Source organism: Caloenas nicobarica, chromosome 14 (genome assembly GCF_036013445.1).
Source record: "Caloenas nicobarica isolate bCalNic1 chromosome 14, bCalNic1.hap1, whole genome shotgun sequence".
Lineage (NCBI taxonomy): Eukaryota > Metazoa > Chordata > Aves > Columbiformes > Columbidae > Caloenas > Caloenas nicobarica.
The window spans coordinates 16,516,498-16,536,502 of record NC_088258.1 but is presented as its reverse complement, the minus strand read 5'-3'; the positions used below and the strand labels follow the sequence as shown (position 1 = coordinate 16,536,502).

General features: G+C 43.1%; 2 protein-coding genes across 10 annotated transcripts in view; one reads left to right on the top strand and one right to left on the bottom strand.

Annotated features, from left to right (window-relative positions):
* IQCK (IQ motif containing K) overlaps nt 1-8,997 on the bottom strand; it is a 40,837-nt gene extending 31,840 nt beyond the window's left edge. For 3 of the 5 annotated variants that reach the window (XR_010606998.1, XM_065644999.1, XM_065645001.1), the window contains exons 1-3: nt 8,928-8,997; nt 7,465-7,520; nt 5,974-6,097 (exon numbers count right to left, since the gene is read on the bottom strand). Coding sequence is in view for 4 of the 5 variants with exons in the window: in XM_065644999.1 (XP_065501071.1) it covers nt 5,974-6,097; nt 7,465-7,517 (177 nt within the window). In the remaining variant the exon portion in view is untranslated. Of the gene's footprint in view, nt 1-4,358; nt 4,457-5,973; nt 6,098-7,464; nt 7,521-8,468; nt 8,532-8,927 lie in introns of those variants that run through there. The other 2 variants (XM_065645002.1, XM_065645000.1) reach the window with 2 other exon arrangements.
* A 33-nt stretch (nt 8,998-9,030) lies between these two features.
* KNOP1 (lysine rich nucleolar protein 1) lies at nt 9,031-19,075 on the top strand. Of its 5 annotated transcripts, XM_065645199.1 has the most exons (6): nt 9,327-9,365; nt 10,312-10,431; nt 10,907-12,302; nt 16,076-16,144; nt 16,649-16,726; nt 18,469-19,075. In XM_065645199.1, the coding sequence occupies exons 2-6, from the start codon at nt 10,388-10,390 to the stop codon at nt 18,778-18,780; spliced, it is 1,899 nt and encodes a 632-aa protein (XP_065501271.1). In that variant the 5' UTR covers nt 9,327-9,365; nt 10,312-10,387; the 3' UTR covers nt 18,781-19,075. The 5 variants fall into 5 exon arrangements, with proteins under 5 accessions (XP_065501273.1, XP_065501274.1, XP_065501272.1 ...); XM_065645201.1 differs by lacking the exons at nt 9,327-9,365; nt 10,312-10,431 and adding an exon at nt 9,031-9,085; XM_065645202.1 differs by lacking the exons at nt 9,327-9,365; nt 10,312-10,431 and adding an exon at nt 9,062-9,262.
* Nucleotides 19,076-20,005: the final 930 nt, after the last annotated feature.

The following is a 20,005-nucleotide window of genomic DNA, read 5'->3' as shown; positions in this document are numbered from 1 at the left end:
CAAATCAGAGTAACCATTATGTGGAGAACGTAAGGTAGACTTCTGGTTGGAAAAACGGAAGAGCTTGACTAGTAGAGTATCTTCCGAACCCCTGGTCCAGGAGACGTATTATGGATGTACACAGCCGGAGAGTGAACATCAAAAGACGCTGTCCTGGTTTTGTTAAAAACAAGACCAGTTTCTCTTTTAGTGAATTTTCCTTTCAGCTAAGTTCTTCTAAGTAACTGCACTTCTCTGAATTTGGCTACATGTTTTTGTAAACAGAAGCGATGGAATGCAAGGTCACTGATAAAATTATGCATAAGTGAGAGGGACATATTTGCAAGCAGGGGCGAACAGAACAGGTGACCAAAATTGACCAACTAAGTATTCCATCCCATACATGTCATACCCCCTGTAAAAGTGGGAGATCATAAGGGTCTTGCTCTCTTCAACCATGGCTGGCATCTGAAGAGGACCTTGCCTATTGTCGCTGCGATCTGAGGTTTTGTATATTTTGTATTATTGTATCTATTTTATTACTAGCATTAGTAAAGCATTTTTAATTTTTTCCAACTTGCAAGTTTTCTCCCTCTTTTCTTCCTATTTCCTTTCCTTGGTGGGGAGGGCTGGGGGGCAGAGGGGACCAACGGAGAGCATCTGCCATGGTTTATTGTCGCCCTGCAATTAAACGGCAACAGACACGAAGCCCCCACAGAACAGGGACACCGAGTGCTGCTGTACCAAAAGAGCAGCCATTGAGCTCCCAGAAAGCCTCGCTGCCATCCAGAAGGGAAGAGCCTGTCCAACGGGAGATCGAACTGCAATTAGTACTTGTTAGAAAACAATTGACACTGGCCACACGCATCTGTGAAACTGCTAAATGTCAAGCAAGAGGCTGGAGTCTTGATTAAAATGTAAGAAATGAAGGTACTACTACCACTTGCTAAGAAAAATAGAATAAATATGTAATTGGAAGCTTACTGTGTGATGAATGACTTTATTCTATGCGTTACCCTCCCTACCTGTGCTTCTCCCTGTGCTACAAGAATATGATGCAAGAAGGGACTGAGGGATGTGTGCAGAGAGGCAGAACAAAAAAAAAAAGTGCTCTGCATGGCTAATAGTTTCAGTTTGGGGCACTGGCACAATTCGGAGTCAGTGTATGACTTCAGCCATAGGTGAAGTGAAAGAGGAACATCGGACGTGAGGTGCTGACGGATGTGAAGTTTGGAGTGAGACTGCACGGCATTCCCAGACAACACCCAGGAAAGCTTCTAATCTTACCCTTGGTAGACATGGAGAGCTTTCTGCAGGCCATTTTAGATGTTACATGGACAAATTTTGGCTTGAACAGAACCTGAAAATAAATAGTCTGATTGTCCAGCTATTCTCAATCACTGTGTGAAACTGGGTCCCATTACTTAGTGAATTGTTTCAGAGAATAAATTCTATATCTTGACAACAAAATTCAATTTAATCTAGCAGTTGTAACTTAATCTGTTATAAGTAAATTGCTTTTCCTTTGCAACAGAAAAGAAGAATCTGAACAGTATTATCAAAACAGTCGTCACCAAAGGAATCAAAATCATCTTTCTTTACCCCTGTTAGATGCAGTGAACTTATAATGGAGGAACTTGGTCAAGCTGAATATTTTTTTTTATTTTGTTATTTTTTTGCCAGGAAACAGTTCACTTTGCTAGTGAATTAAATCATTAGTTGCACGGCAGTCAACATTTACAGAAGGGAAAAAATGACATAAATTGACCTGCGTTTGACACATTCCTCCTGTGCTGCATGAATCAGGATAAACACAGGAAATATCTGCACAATGTGCATTGTTAGTCTGCAGATGTGTTTATAAACTATTTATACTCAGAATTCATTTTCCATTTTTCAGTTTATATGTGATTTGCTTGGTAATAATCATGCAGAAATACTGATGATCAGGAGATGGCAAAGTCATTAGGAAACCTTCTTCCATTCACTTTCCCTGATCTATCACACTTTTAAAGAGAATATATTCCATTACAGAGGCTGATACAGCATCCTCTTTCTGTGATTGCTAACCAGAAGAAAAATGAGAGTTATGCTGATAAAAGCATTTAAACATTGTTCAGTTTTAATGCTGAAAAATAAATGCATTACTAAGTTCTCATACGAGAAAAGATTTAAGAAAATAGTCTCTCCCCTGGAGACATTCGACAGCGGACAGGATAAAGCACAGCAGAACTGGTAGGAAAAAAATCAGCAAGGGCAGCCTAATAGGTTTCTTTCATGTCCAATTTAAAAACAAAGCTTCTGCAGACTGTTCTCATCTTTATGTCAGTTTGAAGTCTGTAAATGGATCTAGCAGCTGGTGGTTTTTCTAGGTTTTGCTTTTCAGACTTTTCGTGTGCACTATATAATGCAAGAAAGCCTATTTTAAATGAAGCACCTGGACAGCAGTGGAAAAGAACACAAATATTCAGTTATATGGCAAGCATAAAAAGCCATTGTTTTTCTAGTTATTGTTCAAAAGCTGGAAGAAATGATGTCACGGTAGAAAATGATCCTCTGACACAAGCCTGCTTCCCTAAATTTGGTTCCCTATGAGCAGGACATCTCTTCACACAACACAAAAATCACTTAGTGTCTTTTACATAAGATGTGCTCACTTTTATGAAGCTTCTATACATTAGAAAATAATTGGTTTTATTTGCTCACTATAAAGCAACACACAGACCCATATACAATCCATTTTCAGAACAGATACTTTCTAATCTATACACTATTGAAGCTCTGCAAAATTTCTCAGACTAAAAATAGACAAAGTAACCTTAGATTTGTCCTGAGTTTAAAACTGAAATGCTTCTAAGAAGTCTCATATTTTTGTATTAAGTGCTGTTTTATTGCCTTCAGAAAAATGTAACATCTATCACGGACTCTATTTTAAGCCAGCTGTAAGACATGCCTTTTTCCTATTAAAGGATATACGCTTCCTTTAAAAAAAAGGAATCAATATAGATTTCATTAAAAGTGTGATGAATAATATATATGTTCAATTTGTTCTTGGCTAGGTAATGTAAATGTGATGGCAGGAATGAAGATAATGATGTCATGCCATAACGACATGTAAAGGAACCATTTTCCTATTTCACTTCTATTAATCCCAGCTTATAAATACATATTCGCACATCTATAAATCAATCAGTTTATAGACACACACAAACCTTGCGAAGATTGAGCAAAAATTGAAATAACTTATTAAATGTACAGATCTGGATTTGAAATGCAAGTTTGGGGTTCCCATTCAAGCATGGTTAAGCTTTGTGTATTTTTGACACGGACTTTTTGCAAGTTGTTGCACAATGTCTGTTATCACACGTACAAGTGCCTGTAACAGCAAGTCGATGTCATAGTTGGAGAGGAGGTAGATCAAGACCTGAGACGATTAATAAACCACTAGTAACACAAAGTCCGCCTCACTTTGCTGTCATTTCAATCTATAACCCCACAAACCCAGACTGTGTTCCTCAGATGTGTATCACGTAGAGAAATGGAGATACGAGATATTTTCATTGTCATTTATATTAATTGCTCTTTATGTTATGTAGCTGCAAGTAAGAGAAGGCTCAGCTGCAGGCATAAAAATACAGAGAAGTTTTACATTGGAAAGTGTGCATGACAGGCAGAAAGTAGGAAAGAAACAGAAAAATAATTACAGAAAAATAATTAGCAGAAAAGATGGAAGACCCCACAGTTCCCAGTATCTATTGCTGGGGGTCTGTGAGTTAGGCTACAATGAGCTTTATTTTGCACAGGTTTTAATGTCTTTTTAAGCATTCCCTATAAACAATTTATACAATTTACGCACACATACACTGAAAACAAATTTACGAAAATATATACAGCAAACAATGACTTTTAAAATGTACATTTTTTATAAGCTCATTAATGCTCAATACCTTGCTTTCCAATTAAGTGGAATTTGCACAGAATGTTAAAAAGCATCCTCTATTAGGATGCCAGATGAGCAAAAACAATTGAGTAATGAAGTAAAATTCAAGTTCTTTACATCACCCTCAAATGGGTGATGTGTATTAATCTGAAAGAATTCTCTAAAATACAACGCTACTTAGGCTAGATACAACCAGATATTTACAGAGGATTTATTATGAGTTAGAGACTGTCATAATGATCAAGTGTGTGTAGTATGCGATCTGTTCTGAATTACTGGAGAAAACAACATTCAAGACCAGATCCAAAATAACTCATGATATGTTATTTCAGATTATTGTGGTTGGTTTTCTTGAAAAGACCAAATAAAGAAATAGTGCCAGAGAAAGAAAAGGCTGTAACTTCCTGCCAATGATTTGAACTGAAGACTAAAAACTAACCTCAAAACACTTTTCCTTCTCTGCTTGATGCAGAAGCTCAGCCAGTCCGGGTAAGAGTACTGGAAATATGTAATACTCTAAGTATTCTCGAGGAGAACCTGAGCAAAACAGGACAGCCTTCACTTACAGGTAAGCACTTAAGATTTCACAAAAAGACAAACATTAGATATCATAAACTACGTCTTAGGCATTTTATCAATGCCATTACAGCTTGAACTAAATAGATTCATTCGGTTCAGATATAGTCACAGGTCTGTCTTCACTTCTCTTCAGCCAAGACAAGAAAAACTTGAGTAAATTTCAAATTAAAGGTGCATGAACACCGCAGACTACGGTGTGCCTCAGAGACGTCAGCTTTAAATGAGGAAACTCTGATACCAGAAGCATTTCAGTCACAGAAGTTAAAAGCAATGTGGACTAATTTGCCCTGACAGAAAGAAAAGTAAATTGGCCTGCGCTGGACTCGGTGCTGTGACAGTGAGACCACTTTTGGTATCTGTCCTCGCACCCTGTTCAAACTGCAGGAACAGAGTTGGTCATAAAACTGCATTTCTAGAGAGAGGAAAAAAACAAAGGTTGTATTTCAGTGGCGCTGCGATTTCTTTCTCGTAATTACTTCCTACTTGCCAGATCCTTCAGGAATTTGAACATGACTCCATATACCTAATTTCTGCACCTTGAAAGGGCTCTCTGGGTTGGCACCTCTCTCTGAAGTTTGACTCCGTTGCCCTTACACGAGGCCTCCTCAACACACTGCCCGGGGAAAGGTGAGCAGAAGGAAACCTGTTGGGACCCCAGACAAGCAGGGGTGGTTTATCACCTGAAGTGCTGCCCTTGATTTAAAGCCAGACCACCTGGCATTCAGCATTATTCAGGTTTTGGTGTGGTCAGTAAAGCTTAAGCCATAGAAGTGTCCTCTCCTGGCAACACTGCTGAAACACGGAACTTATTCTCAGCTTCATACCTTTAATTGGTTCATATACTGCCAGAAAATGTTGATAATTGGAAGGACACGATGTAAAAGCCAAGGGTATATAAAAGGACATGATATAAAAGCTGCTTCTGACTAGCAACAGGAATTCTTAATGAGCAACAATGAATGGAAGAGACGACAAAGAGGAGTTCTAAAATGCATAATAAAAATACATTGCTACTTGGTAAATTTTATAAAGTACAGACATTGATAAAAATGGAAGAACAAAACCTTAGAGCTGTTTCCATTGTAATTTATAAGCAGATGGGCAAAGATAATAGTTTGAAAGCAGTTTTCAAACTCAGTTGTCTCTATGTAGTCTATGGGTCCTAGCTTTTCATTATTAAATTAGAGGAAAAAACACTTGCATTTCTCTGATTTTATTGGCTAAATAAAAAGTCATTTATTCAGAAGAGAACAGAACTAATATAACAGCAGGCCAATGCCACTGATTTGTAAAGCACCAGTTGAGCTTTCTTCCCTTGGCCAAGTGGCCAAACCGGCTCCCTGTGCACAGACCAGGGGACACATCACGCAAATTCCACTTAAGAAAAGGTGTTGTAGTTGTTAATGATTTAAATTCAACAAATGAGAGAAGAAAAATCAGCCCAGCAGGGTTCAAGATCATTGACACCTACTTACATGTTTTGGGGTCGGGTGGTTCTGGGCAGTGAAGCAACTGCTGGACAACATTATCAGCTGCAGGGGCTGAATACAATTGTTCCGTATGTGCTGGCTGCAACGTTCCTGCCTCCGAAGACACCTGCTAAAGAGAAATGGAACCTATATAAATACCCCAATCAGATTGTAAAAAAACATAGATGCCACCCCAACTGGAAGAATTATAAGGTCAACTTAAAAAATACAGAATTATAATTTCTAATGTAAATATTAAATTATTTCAGTATTTTCTGAGTGCTTCAAAGGAAAGAACTACACTTTAAAAAGTTCTGTATTTTCCAGCACAATAAAAACATCCAAAACTAACGGAAGGTATATGACTACTTTTAAGACAATATGGTGAGATATCACAATTTTAAAGATATTTTAGCTGTTGTAAGAAACAGCAGTTCTTCGAAAATTAAAATTGGCAGCATTTTCTGAAAAAGTATTTTTCCACTCAGGAACTTATATATTTTTGTGCACTGTTCAGAAGTCCTTACACTCACTTCTTAGAGAAAATAAACCTTTCTTCCAAACAAAGCACAGATAAATTCAGAGCAGTTGCAAATCCAAGTCTGGCGGTTCCCCAGAGCGAAACAATTCTGGATACCAGGAAAAAAAGACAGATAGTCCACAATTTAATGTGTGGTTGTTAGGAAAATTCAGTTGGATTTATGAGCTACTGAAAAGCAGGTGGCGGGATCAGGCCGCTGCACTTAGAACACACTGCATGTCGGTGAGTGCGGACAGACGCAAAAGATTCGAAAAAAGATCCTTTGGGAAAGGTTTTTAAAAGTGCGTCAACATAAAAAGGCGTATTATTTCATTTTGATGCTCAAATATATCAACATATTGTGCCCAGACTAATACCCCAAGCAGAGTTCACTATTCAAACTTAATAAGAGCCTGTAACGAAGCCAGTTTCATGTGGGGAAACAGGATAGGTCTAAACAGACCAGCTGCCAAGCAATTTAAACTACAATGTCTTTAAACACTTTTAAAAGTAACCTGAATACATAAGGTGAAATGTCTACAAAAATACCAATTTAAAATGAAAGTTAACTCTGTGATACCCAAAAGAATTCATTTTGCTGCACCTAAAACTGCCGGGGACAAAGATTTAAAGTGATTTGTCCTGTTTTTCTGTTTGAAAAATAAAAAAAATCTTCCTAGATTGAATTTATTTGGTCAAAATGAGACTTCAAACCACTTTGATCAGGTTTAATTCCACTGATTTCCTATTCAAGTGAATGGGAATCTCACTTTAGGATAGTGCTACCCACACTGCTTTAAATAAAAGTAATGATTTTGAATATTACAGTCGATGATTCACAGAAGTTACTTGCAAAATTTAGTTTTGTTTCCATTTTATGAATGAGTCTAGCCTGTGGGTACCTATTTTTCACATTTAGTTATTTATTTTTTTTTAAACCAGTCCTACGCAGATTTTTTTACTTGAATTGCACTCACAGATGCACGTTTTGATTCAGGAACATCTGGAAATGGAGGCTGTTCTGCTTCATACTCTAAAAGTAAAAAGAAGTACAATGTTTATCTAGAAAACTCTAAAAACGCATTTATTTTTCTCCTAAACAAACATTACTTTCTAAAGGTACTTATTCTGATTTGAAAAAATAAAATTTAGTACACAATATATATTTGTTTAACATGACATGTAATGTTTTAAAACAACTGAGGACTTTAGAGCCTCTTGTCTTGCTTCGAGTCAAGCTCAAGGTTTTCAGTGATAAAAGAACCCTTTATTGGGAAAAATATTTTAAACACCATAATAATTTAAAATACTTTAATGTAAGTAAAATGCAGATGCTTGCACAGAATTAACCATTGTCTTTACTAGTATATAATAGTGCTTTTCAACGTGAATTCCTCTATAATAAATTAAATCCCCAGGCCATTGCTAAGTACTACTGCCTCCACTTTAAAAAATCAACAAAAACCAACAAGCCACACACAATTCACATGGATGACTGAGTGAATCAGGATACGAAAAATAAAGGAGAAGGACGATGGTCCTGATATGAAAAAAACACATTACAGAACACAGAAAATTCATACAGCCAAACCCAGCAGGTTTACCGTTATAAATAGAAGATTTACGGGCATCACTATTCCCATGTGTAGTACGGATGCCTCACCTGAGTCATATTCGAATAAGCTACTTTATTCCCACATTAAAATCGGCCCTTTTAATGCAAAATACCTACTTGAAGGCATCACAAAGTTCTACGCGAGAACTGCAATGGGGCACCAGGGAGCTGTGGCGCTGGTCGCTCAGCTTCCCCACCAACCCCAGGGCTCTCGTTTCTTAGGACAAGAACAACGCTTTTGCTAATAGAATCAGCCTTTGGTAACGGGCGTTTTGTATCGATTGGACTCGCGTAACCCCGCGGTTTCCCGACCCCACGGCCGCGACACCATCACAGAATCCCAGAGTGTCAGGGGGTGGAGGGGACCTCGAGAGCTCATCCAGTGCAACCCCCCCGCCGGAGCGGGAACACCCAGATGAGGTTACACAGAAGGTGTCCAGGCGGGTTGGGATGTCTGCAGAGAAGGAGACTCCACAGCCTCGCTGGGCAGCCCGGGGCTCCGGCCTCGCACAGGCCGCTGCGGTGGGAGCTCGCAGCAGCCGGCGCCGGACGGGCAGGAGCGCTGCCGGGCCGGCCCCGTGTGCCGGGGCGGTTGTTCTCCAGGCGGGCACGGCCAACGGCTTCGCGGCGCTGAGGCGGGAACGGAGCCGCAACGCCAACGGCGGGGCAGAGCGCGGCCCGGGCAGCGGCCCTGAAAAGCCCCGGGTGACTGAGGCGGCGAGGGCCGGCCCCGGGCCCTCCCGGCGCGGCCGCACAACCTGCTCGGGGCCGCGGCCGCCCTCATGGCGCCCTCATTCCCGGCAGCGGCGGGACGGGCGCCCGCACCTGCGCACACCTGCTCCCAGAGGCCCGGCTGCCCGCCCGCCGCCATGCCCGCGCCGCCCGCCGTTACCGCGGCAACCGCTGCGCCGGCCCCGCGCGGGGCGGGGCGGCCGCGATCCCTTCCGGGGCGGCGGGCCGGCGGCCGCACGTGGCCGCGGCAGGTGAGCGGGGCGCGGGCCGGCGGAGCCGCTCCCGGGCTCTCCGGGATCCGCCTCGTCATCAGACGGGGAAGAACCGGAGCGGGATGGGGGGCCCTGCCCTGCGGTTCCGGCCCGGCCCCGGGGGCTCTGCCCGAGCCTGGAGGTGCTGCCGGTGCCGGGTGCAGCGCGGTCGTGCAGGTTTATCGAGGGTTTTGTCAGGGCGCTGGTTGCGGCCGGGGTGGTGAATGTTTTCCGAGCAGCTGGCCCGTGGGTGTGTTCGGGATTTGGCCCAAGTTCCGGTGTAAGTTGGGGAACGAGCTGTTGGAGAGCAGTGAAAAGGGAGCTGGGGGTCCTGGGGACAGCAGGGTGACCATGAGCCAGCGCTGGGCCCTTGTGGCCAGGAAGGGCAATGGGACCTGGGGGGGATTAGAAGGGGGTGGTCAGTAGGTCAGAGAGGTTCTCCTGCCCCTCTGCTCTGCCCTGGTGAGACCCCATCTGGAATATTGTGTCCAGTCCTGGGCCCCTCAGCTCCAGCAGGACAGGGAACTGCTGGAGAGAGTCCAGCGCAGCCACGAAGATGCTGCAGGGAGTGGAGCATCTCCCGTGTGAGGAAAGGCTGAGGAGCTGGGGCTCTGGAGCTGGAGAAGAGGAGACTGAGGGGTGACCTCATTCATGGGGATCAATATGGAAAGGGGGAGTGTCAGGAGGATGCAGCCAGGCTCTTCTGGGTGACAACCATGATAGGACAAGGGGCAATGGGTGCAAACTGGAACACAGGAGGTTCCACTTAAAGATGAGAAGAAACTTCTTCCTGGTGAGGGTGCCAGAGCCTGGCCCAGGCTGCCCAGGGAGGTTGTGGAGTCTCCTTCTCTGCAGACATTCCAACCCGCCTGGACACCTTCCTGTGTAACCTCATCTGGGTGTTCCTGCTCCGGCGGGGGGATTGCGCTGGATGAGCTTTCGAGGTCTCTTCCAACCCCTGATATTCTGGGATTCTGTGAAAACGCCGTTGGTGACACGGGGGCTCAGGTGCTCACACCGGGCAGGGACTGTCCAGCTGCTCACCCGCCAGCGGGGCCGGGAGCGCAGGGGGTTTGGGGACAGGCCCAGGGCCGTTCCAAACCGTGTGGTGTGATGCTCAGTATGTAAACTTGGGGTTAAACCACCACAAGGCACTAAAAGAAATCCTGTGGATTTGTTATTGATTACAAGATAGGAAACCAAATAGGAATAAATGGGCTTCTCAGCAGGGAGGTCACCAGGCAGGTACCAAAGGCTTCTCTGCCGTAACCTGCTCGAGGCATAAATTTCCCCAGAAAGGGAATGAACAGCAAGGATGAGAAACTGCAAACGGAATCAAATTCAAGGTAACGACTGAGGTGCCTTGAGAGGGTCTTGTAACGCTAAGTGGGCAATAAAGTGATGAGAACTTCACTCTTAAATAAGGGAAAAGTCACACATAGGTGAAAAACCACCTTAACTATAGTTAGGGATTTATATATGTGTATGTTTTGTCATTCAGGGAAGATTTTGAGAGGGCAGATATTTCCATGAAAAAGTCATGCTCAGCAGCTGTCAAAAAGACAAATACAAAGTTACAAGCTAACTAGGACAGCAATAAAAGACAAAAAATCCCCCTTGACCACTCCAGTAGAGCATTTTTTCAGTGCTGCATGCAGTTCTGGTTCCTCCCATCATGGAGAGCAGATTATGAAATTGGGAAAAGAGTGCTGGGGACAATGAGATAGCGGGAATGCTTTCAGAATAAAGGAAGACCAAATAGACTAGCGCGTGTGTCGTCTCGTTGAAGCAGGGCACTAACATCTTCATTTCATTTTTTAGAATGATAATAAAGAAAAAGGGAAAAGGAGTTCCTGAGGAACCTGTACAGAAAAAGAAAAAGGTGAAAAGTAGCAAGAGCCAGACTATCATTGAAGTTGAGAAAAGTGTTCAAACTGACATTGGAACTGAGGATGATGATCAGCTTGAGACAAAAACAAAGGTACGGAAAAAGGAAAAATTAAAGGAAGATGAATGTTTAGACCAATTAGAGCTGAAGAAGAAGAAGAAGAAGAAAAAAAACAAGAAAAGGAAAGTTGGCTCTAAATTACTGAAAGAAGCACATTCAGAAAGCCTTGTGAGTACAGAAAGCCATCCGGATTCAGAACCTCAAGAAGAATCAGAGGAACAAATTAAAATTCTCAAAAAGAAGAAGAAAAAAGTCCAGTGTCACTTCTCCTTATTGTTGGAGAACAATCAGAGCAGTGATGTGGTGCTTTCAAATCATGCTACAGGTGGTAGTAAGGAAAATGAATTTCCTTTTAAACAAAGCAGACGGAATACTACTTTGAATTTGGAACTGGATGGTGAAGTAACTAAGAAAAAGAAGAAAGGCATTTTTTCTTTTTCATTAGAGGACAGTGAACATAAACTGTGTGAAAAAGTTCATAAAAAAACACACAAACACATTTCACCGGATAAAGCTTTTATGGGTGAGAACCATGGAACAGAGATTATCCAGAATGATGGGGAGAGTTACGTGAAAAGAAAGAAGAAGAAAAAGAAAGATAAGTCTGACTCCTTTATACCACTGACAGATAATCAGCATGACATCAATGGAGTTCCTTATAGCCCCACGGCATTAAGTGACTTCAGAAAAAGGCAAAGAAAGAATTCCCAGGAAATTACATGGACGAATACAGAGGAAGAGGACACTACTGGGAATACTGGAAGTATTAGAGAGACCGAGAGGAAGAAGAGGAGCAAAGATGTTTCTTCCTTACCACGTGAAGGTGATCAGGACTGCAGGCACAGAGCTCCTGACAAGAAGCTCCCAGCGCAGGAAGAAGTTGAGTCTGAGGAAAAAGAGCTTTCTGGAAAAAAAAGCAGAAGGAATATCAAGAATAATAATGAAGTCATCAAGAAGAAAAAGAAGGTTCAGAAAGAGGAGGAGGAAATGACATATTCGAAAGTTTCTATAAACAATAATAGTGCCTCTAAAAGCCAAAAATTAATGCCACTGGAAAGCAATAAAAAGAACAAAGAGAGGGGAATGAAGCGAGCTGAGCGTGTCACAGGGGATGGGGGAGATCAGGTGTTACGCAATAGTAATCATATGCTCCGTGACAGAAAAAGGAAAAAAAGAAAAAAAGAAGTACCGTGGGACTTTGCTGAAGAACCAGGTTCAAAAGCAAATACACAGAAGATCAAAAGCGAAGAGGTGGGCGATGAGGCGCTGGTGAGTTGTAAGGGAGCGGGATCTGCGCGCCCTGTGCTGCGGCACCGGAGGCTGTTCAGGCCGGTCCCTGTTCGCAGGTGTTGTGTCTGCTCAGCCTGGGGCTGCACTGGGTCAAAAGGGGCTCCTCTGGGTTTTGGGAAGCAGGATCAGCTCATCTTCATCAGCCATGGAGATGCTGAAGGGAGTGGAGCATCTCCCGTGTGAGGAAAGGCTGAGGAGCTGGGGCTCTGGAGCTGGAGAAGAGGAGACTGAGGGGTGACCTCATTCGTGGGGATCAATATGGAAAGGGTGAGTGTCAGGAGGATGGAGCCAGGCTCTTCTGGGTGACAACCATGATAGGACAAGGGGCAATGGGTGCAAACTGGAACACAGGAGGTTCCACTTGAAGATGAGAAGAAACTTGTTCATGGTGAGGGTGCCAGAGCCTGGCCCAGGCTGCCCAGGGAGGTTGTGGAGTCTCCTTCTCTGCAGACATTCCAACCCGCCTGGACACCTTCTGTGTAACCTCATCTGGGTGTTCCTGCTCCGGCGGGGGGATTGGGCTGGATGAGCTTTCGAGGTGCCTTCCAGTCCCTGACACTCTGGCATTCTGTGATCTGTTGATTTTGGCACCTCATAGTTGTGAAATGCAGCAAAGGATTGTTTAATGCCCGCTGCTGTGGTCATCTAGTGTTTCAATTGTGAAAATGTCAATATTACAACTAACAGCAAGTATTCGCACAAAAAGGAAACGAGTATGTACAGTCATAAATGTTCTCCTGTCCCTCCTGCTCTTAGCGAAGTGGCAACCCTCCTAAAAAATAGGATTTTAATACCACATCATTTAACCTGAGCAGGTTGGTAACATGAGCATCACGAGTGCATCTAACCCTGTTTTTTAGATTTCCCTTCAAGCTTTTGCCGCTGTTGCTGCTGCAAGTACATAGTGTGAGAAACAAGGGGGAAATTTAGCCAAAACATGTTGTTTAACTTGGATGAAGCTTCAGAGAAAATATTAAGAATCCTCATTGCAGACGAGGCTTAGAGCACTGATGTGTACATTTTGATAGAAAAATAGCAGACGACAACCTAAACACAAAAATCTTAATTAAAAAATAAATCTCTGCAAGAAAAGAGATATATTTGAGAGTTGTGTAAATGATAACTGAAGGTAACTGGAATTGTGTCCAGCCTGTTGAGGGGAATCCCATCCCGTCCCATCCCGTCCCATCCCGTCCCATCCCGTCCCATCCCGTCCCATCCCGTCCCATCCCGTCCCATCCCGTCCCATTCCGTCCCATTCCGTCCCATCCCATCCCATCCCATCATCGTGCCCACTGCCACTGCTGGGGTGGGATGAACACAGAGGAGAACTGATGAAAGATTTGAAATACAGAGGTTTTGTCTTTGATTTTTTTTTTTTTTTTCCCCAAAAAATCAGACTATTAAGATCTGGGTTTATTGCTTTTAATTATTTTCTTTTTTCCTCCAAATGTTCCTTTTTTTTTTTTTAAATATATATGCTAGGGTCATATTTTAAAGCTATTTAAGTCCCTAAAGTTAGTACCTGTGTGCCCAGCCTCTGTCGTCAATAGGGGTCAAGCTTTGAGACACTCAGAAATTCAGTAAGTATCTCTCTGTATATTTAGGTGCTTGTACAACTTTGATAGCAGCTCATTACAAGTCATTAGGAGCTTGTTTTAATTTTCATAGGTAATGGGAAGCTGCACTCTGGTTGGTTTTTTATCCAGGAGTGGAGAGGTCTCTGGAGCACACTTCATGGTGTGCTGCGCTTTGTTATGCGCTCACATACGCAGTTTCTTCATGTTTTAGGGAAAACTGGCAGCTTTCTGGGGTCTAGTGCTAACGATTAAATATAGATTTTATATAAGCAGGTTCTTCAGCCTTTATGGAGACCCAGACACAGTGTTCTCCACAAAGATTTGTGGTGGGATTGTCTGTGATTGTCAGTGGTTCGGTGAGCAGATGTTTGGGGCTTTCTACTTAAGTTTTCTTCTTTTGACCTTTCAAAGGAGAGGGCGGTTTTATTGCTGGGATGTATTTTATAATTAAATTGACATTGCCCTTTTGAGACTGTTAGATATTATTTGGATTTGTGCAGCTGCTCGCATTCTGTGGAGGTGAGATAAGCCTGACAGTGACAAGTGAACTCGTAGGATGGTGGTGACAAGTTACAACGGAAACCACAGCAAATGCCGCGCAAACAGCTGAGGAGAGGGGTGTAGAGTGATGTGTGGTTTGTTTCTCCCTATTCAGCTCTGTCCTTTAGTAATAAAGAAATTCTCCTGAAGACTGGAGACATCCCAGGCCAGGCTGAACGGGGCTCTGAGCAACCTGAGCTGGTGCAGATGTCCCTGCTCATGGCAGGGGGGGCACTGGGGGACCTGGGAAGGTCTCAACCCAAATTATTCTGTGATTCTAAGTCTGGGTCAACCAGTTCTAGCGAAATCTCATTCTTGCCAGGCCAGAAGACGCTGCTGTAATAAATGGCTGATATTGGTATTGCATTTAACTGTGCCATAGTCCCGAACCGTTTTCTAGTCTTAGTGCGTCACACATGCTGCCGCGTGCCTTGAAAAACCCTGTTGGGCTCGTGCAGCAACCAAAAGACTCAGTTTTTAAAGACAATGTGGAGTGATACTCACTTAATACCAACGACTGGTATTTTTCCCGTTGGATGCTGTTGCAGTCAGGGTGGGCGGAGTGAGAAGAAGCGAGGACTCCGTTGACTTTGGACACCGGCCTCCTGCCGCAGGATCCTGTCGCGATGGCTTTCCTGCTGCTTTTGATAGATCTGAAAAGACAGTACCAGGCCACCTAGAAGTAAATTGGGGGTTGGTTTTAGCTTTTTCTTTTCATCCAAGAGAACAAGCTCTCCTGATTGCAGACAGCGTTCTCGCATTTTTTAACGGTGCGTGTAATTGCGTGCGTGTGAAATCAACTTGTAAAAGGCAGCTTTGGAAAACAAGGTAAATCATGGAGGGCTTTAAATAAAACTGTAAACCCTCAGAAAAGGTAACAACCGCTTCTGCTGACAGAAGCACGTTACACATCTTTTCCTCGTCTTGGTGTTCCCTGGCTATTTCATGCTTGGACTACGACGTTCTAGCCCTGTCCATAGATCTTCCCTTTGGCCACCTTTGCCAGGCTGCTCTAAAGCTTATGGCTGTAATTTATCACTGTCCTGGACTTGTCGCTGATCCTGTTACAGTGGATGCTCAAAAATCTTCCCCAACTGGAAGCTTATTGGGAACCAACATCTGTTCTGTGTTTGCACAGGAGGGAGGGAGCACAACGCAGCTGCCTCTTGGTTGTTCTTTTTTCTAACTGGCTATTGGGATCAACATGCCTCAAGCTTGTCCTGTCATTTCAAAGAGCCATTATCTTACCACAATTTTTTTTTTTAAGCTTTCTTTCTGTCCTTTATTTCAGGTATAAGTTTAAACTTTTATGAAGTGTTTTAATTTGAAATGAGCCAGTCTGCAGACGTTACTGTGTGAGCCAGTGATGCTGGCAGGTCCATTTTAATGTGTGAATTTAAAAAATCTCTTATCGTCTTTGCTAAGAAAAGGATCTCTTCCCTGGGGAGAAAATCTCTCCATAGAAATACACTGGGTTAATTGGCATTTCCACCTTAGATCTATTTCTTCTCGCCCTTAATAGTACTGCTGTATTTGCTTAATATTTTTACTACTTTAATGGTCAGAGCTGTGTAAAGTCTAATTGACCAGAATGGATAAAAATACTCATACAAGCTTTTTCCTGTTTTACAGGAACATGTGGATGATGTAACTATTGTGCAGGAAAAGAAAGGAAACTGTGATGAAGTTAACATAGACAAGGTATCCTTTGTCTTAATTGTGTGAGATATGAAGCACGTCAGCATTTAATGTACACATAGAATCTGTAACAAAAATCTGCCTTGTTGCTTGTCTACACCAAGATTTCCCTAAATAGAGCTCTGCTTAAAATGTGCGTTGCCTTCCAGGGGTGAAGTCCAAAATATACAGCTCCAGTCAATATCAGAAACTTCTAAGTAGCTTGTAAGGTTAAATACGGGTTTCTTTGCCTCACGTCAATGTTGTCAACTTCAGTGTAGCTCTTACCCGCATTAGAAGATTAAACATACCGGATAAACCAAAGTATTGATCTAAAATACCACTCAAAAAATCCCAGTTCTTGTGTGGAGTATGTAAAAGGATCACATGCAACTTTTTAATTATCCTTGCAAAAATTTGAAAATAACTACTTATTTTATTCTTCCCTTATCTTTTCCTTGTGAATTAAATTAACTGCTGTTTAACAGACAGGAGATAGCGTCTTGTGCTGTTTTTTCTGTGTGCTAGGTGAGGCGGCAAGCTCTGCAAGAAGAAATTGATAGAGAATCTGGCAAAACTAAGGTTTTCAGTCGCCAAGCGGAACGGGTATGTATGAACCTGGATGTGACGGAAATATTGTGTCCCAGAGCAAGTTCCTGCGGAAAGCGCTGCGGTGTTTTGCATGTGGCTGGGGAACGTGGCCCGGCACGGCCGCGCGTGGACGATCGTGCTATAGAATGGGCTGGTAGGATCCCATGGGGTCCGGGAGCTGAGCAGTGAGTTCCAACAGCAGCTGGTGTTGTACGGAGCTCTAATTCCCATCATCAGTCCTCAAAAGCAACATTTTCTCTGGTGCCTCTGGAGAATGAGCCACAACAAATTGCAACAGAAGCATTTTCTGCTTGCTGTGAAATATAAATAATTGTAGGCTATGGAGAAAGCAGTCACGAGATTGTATCTGAATTCTTACCTGGGAGATTTCTCAAGCATTCAGAAATGGGCGCACATGGAAGGGTAAAGGGATGACAACACGTGTGTCATATTGACAGTCAGTCCTCTCCAAACTTTGACGTCTTTACTGCAGCCTTTGAAAGCTGATTCTTGACTCTTCACGTCCTGCTCAGCCCATCTACTGACGGGTTTGCAATTCACTTACCAAAATCACAGGGTTTGACGCGCCGTCATTATTTGTGCAGCTGTGCAGTTATGTCCCATTCTAAAAGGAGGATATATATATATACACATGTATATGTATGTGTGCTTGCATCCATGTCACAGACCTGGGCTTATACAGCAACTTGTCTTTGAGTAAGCTCAAAAATACTAAAGTATTATGGATAGCTTTCTTTTAGCAGCAGGTATTCTGGCCTGTAACAGTGAATGATATTCCAGCCTTCCATTTTTTTAACTTAAAAAACCCGCTGCAGCTCGCCTGCAATATTGTGCAGCGTGCCGTGTGTTGTGTTGGCAGCCCAGTGCAGTTTGCATGCAAACTACAGCTGTTCAGTTGGAAGGATTTCAGCCTTACATAAACACACAACTAAATTCACGGTTTTTTCCTTTGATGTAGCCAGCTCAGTCTGTTTAATTAATGATCAAACATTCTTCCATTTAATATCACCCCCAATTTTGAAGGAAAAATTGGGAGTAGCAGTCCTGCCATAAACAGTTATGAATGACTGCAAAGCTTCTGGCTATAGCTCAGGAGTCCAATCAGATCCTGAAATAACAAAGCCTGTTCTTAGGTAAGCCAAAAGTTCATAAACGTTGCCATGTATACTTTGTGATGTATTTTGGGTTATCCACAAATGGTTGAATTCTGCTTGTACTTGGACAAAAGAAAAAATCCAGAAAATTGTGAAGTGAGCTAGTTCAAGAAATACCGAGCAGGGCAGTTAATGAATGGGAGGCTTTAAGCCAGATTGAACAGTGTCTCCAAAATGAACATAGCAAGACCCTGCTGCAAACAACGGCTACCTGACCAGGCAGGAGGGAGAGGACAAGATAACAAGTGACAGGGGGAGAGAGAATTCAGTCTGACAAGTGTCTGAGAAGAAGGGAAGTGCTGGGGCAAGGTCTGCCTCCTGAGGCTGGGTAAATGTTGTCCAGAGAGCAGAACAGCTGCGATTCCCAAGGACAGAGGGAAGGACATTCTGAAAGTTCATTAAACCCCGTGTCCAGGTTAAATGAACTGAAATGCTAACGAAGATGCACTCAGGCAGCTTTTGTCACGTGCTTTGGGAAGTCCTGCCTGGGCAGCAATGGCTTCCCAGCCTTGTCAGCCCTGGCTTGTCTTCCTTGGTCTTGGTTTTATTTAATTTTAGTGTTAACCTTGTTTTGCCTCACAGGATACGAGGTTTGGCCAGTGGAGTACAGCTGCTTTTCAGAGTCCTGAGCAAGAAATGAAGTTTTTTAGGTTGATGGGAGGCTTTAAAAAGGGCTCCGCGCCTCCCCAGAATCCGTCGGCAGCTGCGCACATGGCGACCAAGGCTTTGAGCAGGGACGGGCAGGACGAGCTGCAGCGGAACCTGGAGGTGGAGTTCCAGAAAGCCATGGGCCTGAAGCAACACAGAGGAATTGGGCTTGGATTTCAACCTGCTGCCAACAAAAAAGCATACATAGACAAATACGCGTCCAGATCTATAAAATTTGAAGATTAGAACTCTGAAGTAATAAAAGGAATGAAAATTCAGCAGGCAGTTTTCATTTTCTACATATTTTTTCTTGAAATAAAATACAAAATGTTTATATATTTGATTTATGAGGCACTTTTAGTATAAGGTTTCAACTGCATACACCAGATTTTGTGGAGCTGGGTCTTCACTTCAGCTAAACAGTTTATTAAACATTTCCAGTGTTTTCTACAAGGCAAGAGCCAGGCTCCTTCACAGAGCAGATATGTGGGCAATGCCTGCAACAAGTTGAAACAGTAATTTTTTTTTTTAAATGATGATTTCATAAACTTATTTTTAGCTACGTCTCAGTGATTCAAAAGGATTTTAGTGTTCTGTAAAATCTTCAGGATTTTTTACACTCTTAGTGCTACGAAGTGAGAGTGTTTTTACTTGAGAGAAACTACTGGTGCACCTACAGGTTTGGTGAGGGGAGACTTTTACCTCAGAAAGTAGTTTCTTCAATATTAGCATCGTCATGACAATAATGGATAGCACTGAACATCCTCGCTATTGTAACTTTCCTCTGGAAGTTGGATTTTCAAGCAGCAGCTGTTACCTGTGAATGAAGGTATCGCTTTCTGGATAGCAGCACCAAACCTATGGATCCAGACTTCCTAAATTATAGAAAGCAAGGTAATTTTAATAATGTGCATGTTGGGTTCATTATACATCAATCTGAATGAAATCTGTAGCCTTTGGATTTTCAGACAAGCTGCACTTTCACTGGCTTTTTAATGAGTACAAACCATGAGGCTGCAGCTGCGCGTTTTGCTCAGAACTCCCGGGTCCAAGGCCGCCTGTCAGTGTTTTCCTTGAAGTTACAAAAAGACGGTGCAAAACTGTCCTGGATGTTATTAATGGCCGTGCCGTTTGTTACGGGAGAGCGTTGTTAAGTTTTATGTAGCTCTGGTTCTAAGCAGAACAAGGCAGCGTCTGCTTACCCAGCTCTTTGTTTTTCTGCCAAATTACCTAAGATCACAGAATCCCAGAGTGTCAGGGGTTGGAAGGGACCTCAAAAGCTCATCCAGCCCAATCCCCCCGCCGGAGCAGGAACACCCAGATGAGGTTACACAGGAAGGTGTCCAGGCGGGTTGGAATGTCTGCAGAGAAGGAGACTCCACAACCTCCCTGGGCAGCCTGGGCCAGGCTCTGGCACCCTCACCATGAAGAAGTTTCTTCTCAAATTTAAGTGGAACCTCCTGTGTTCCAG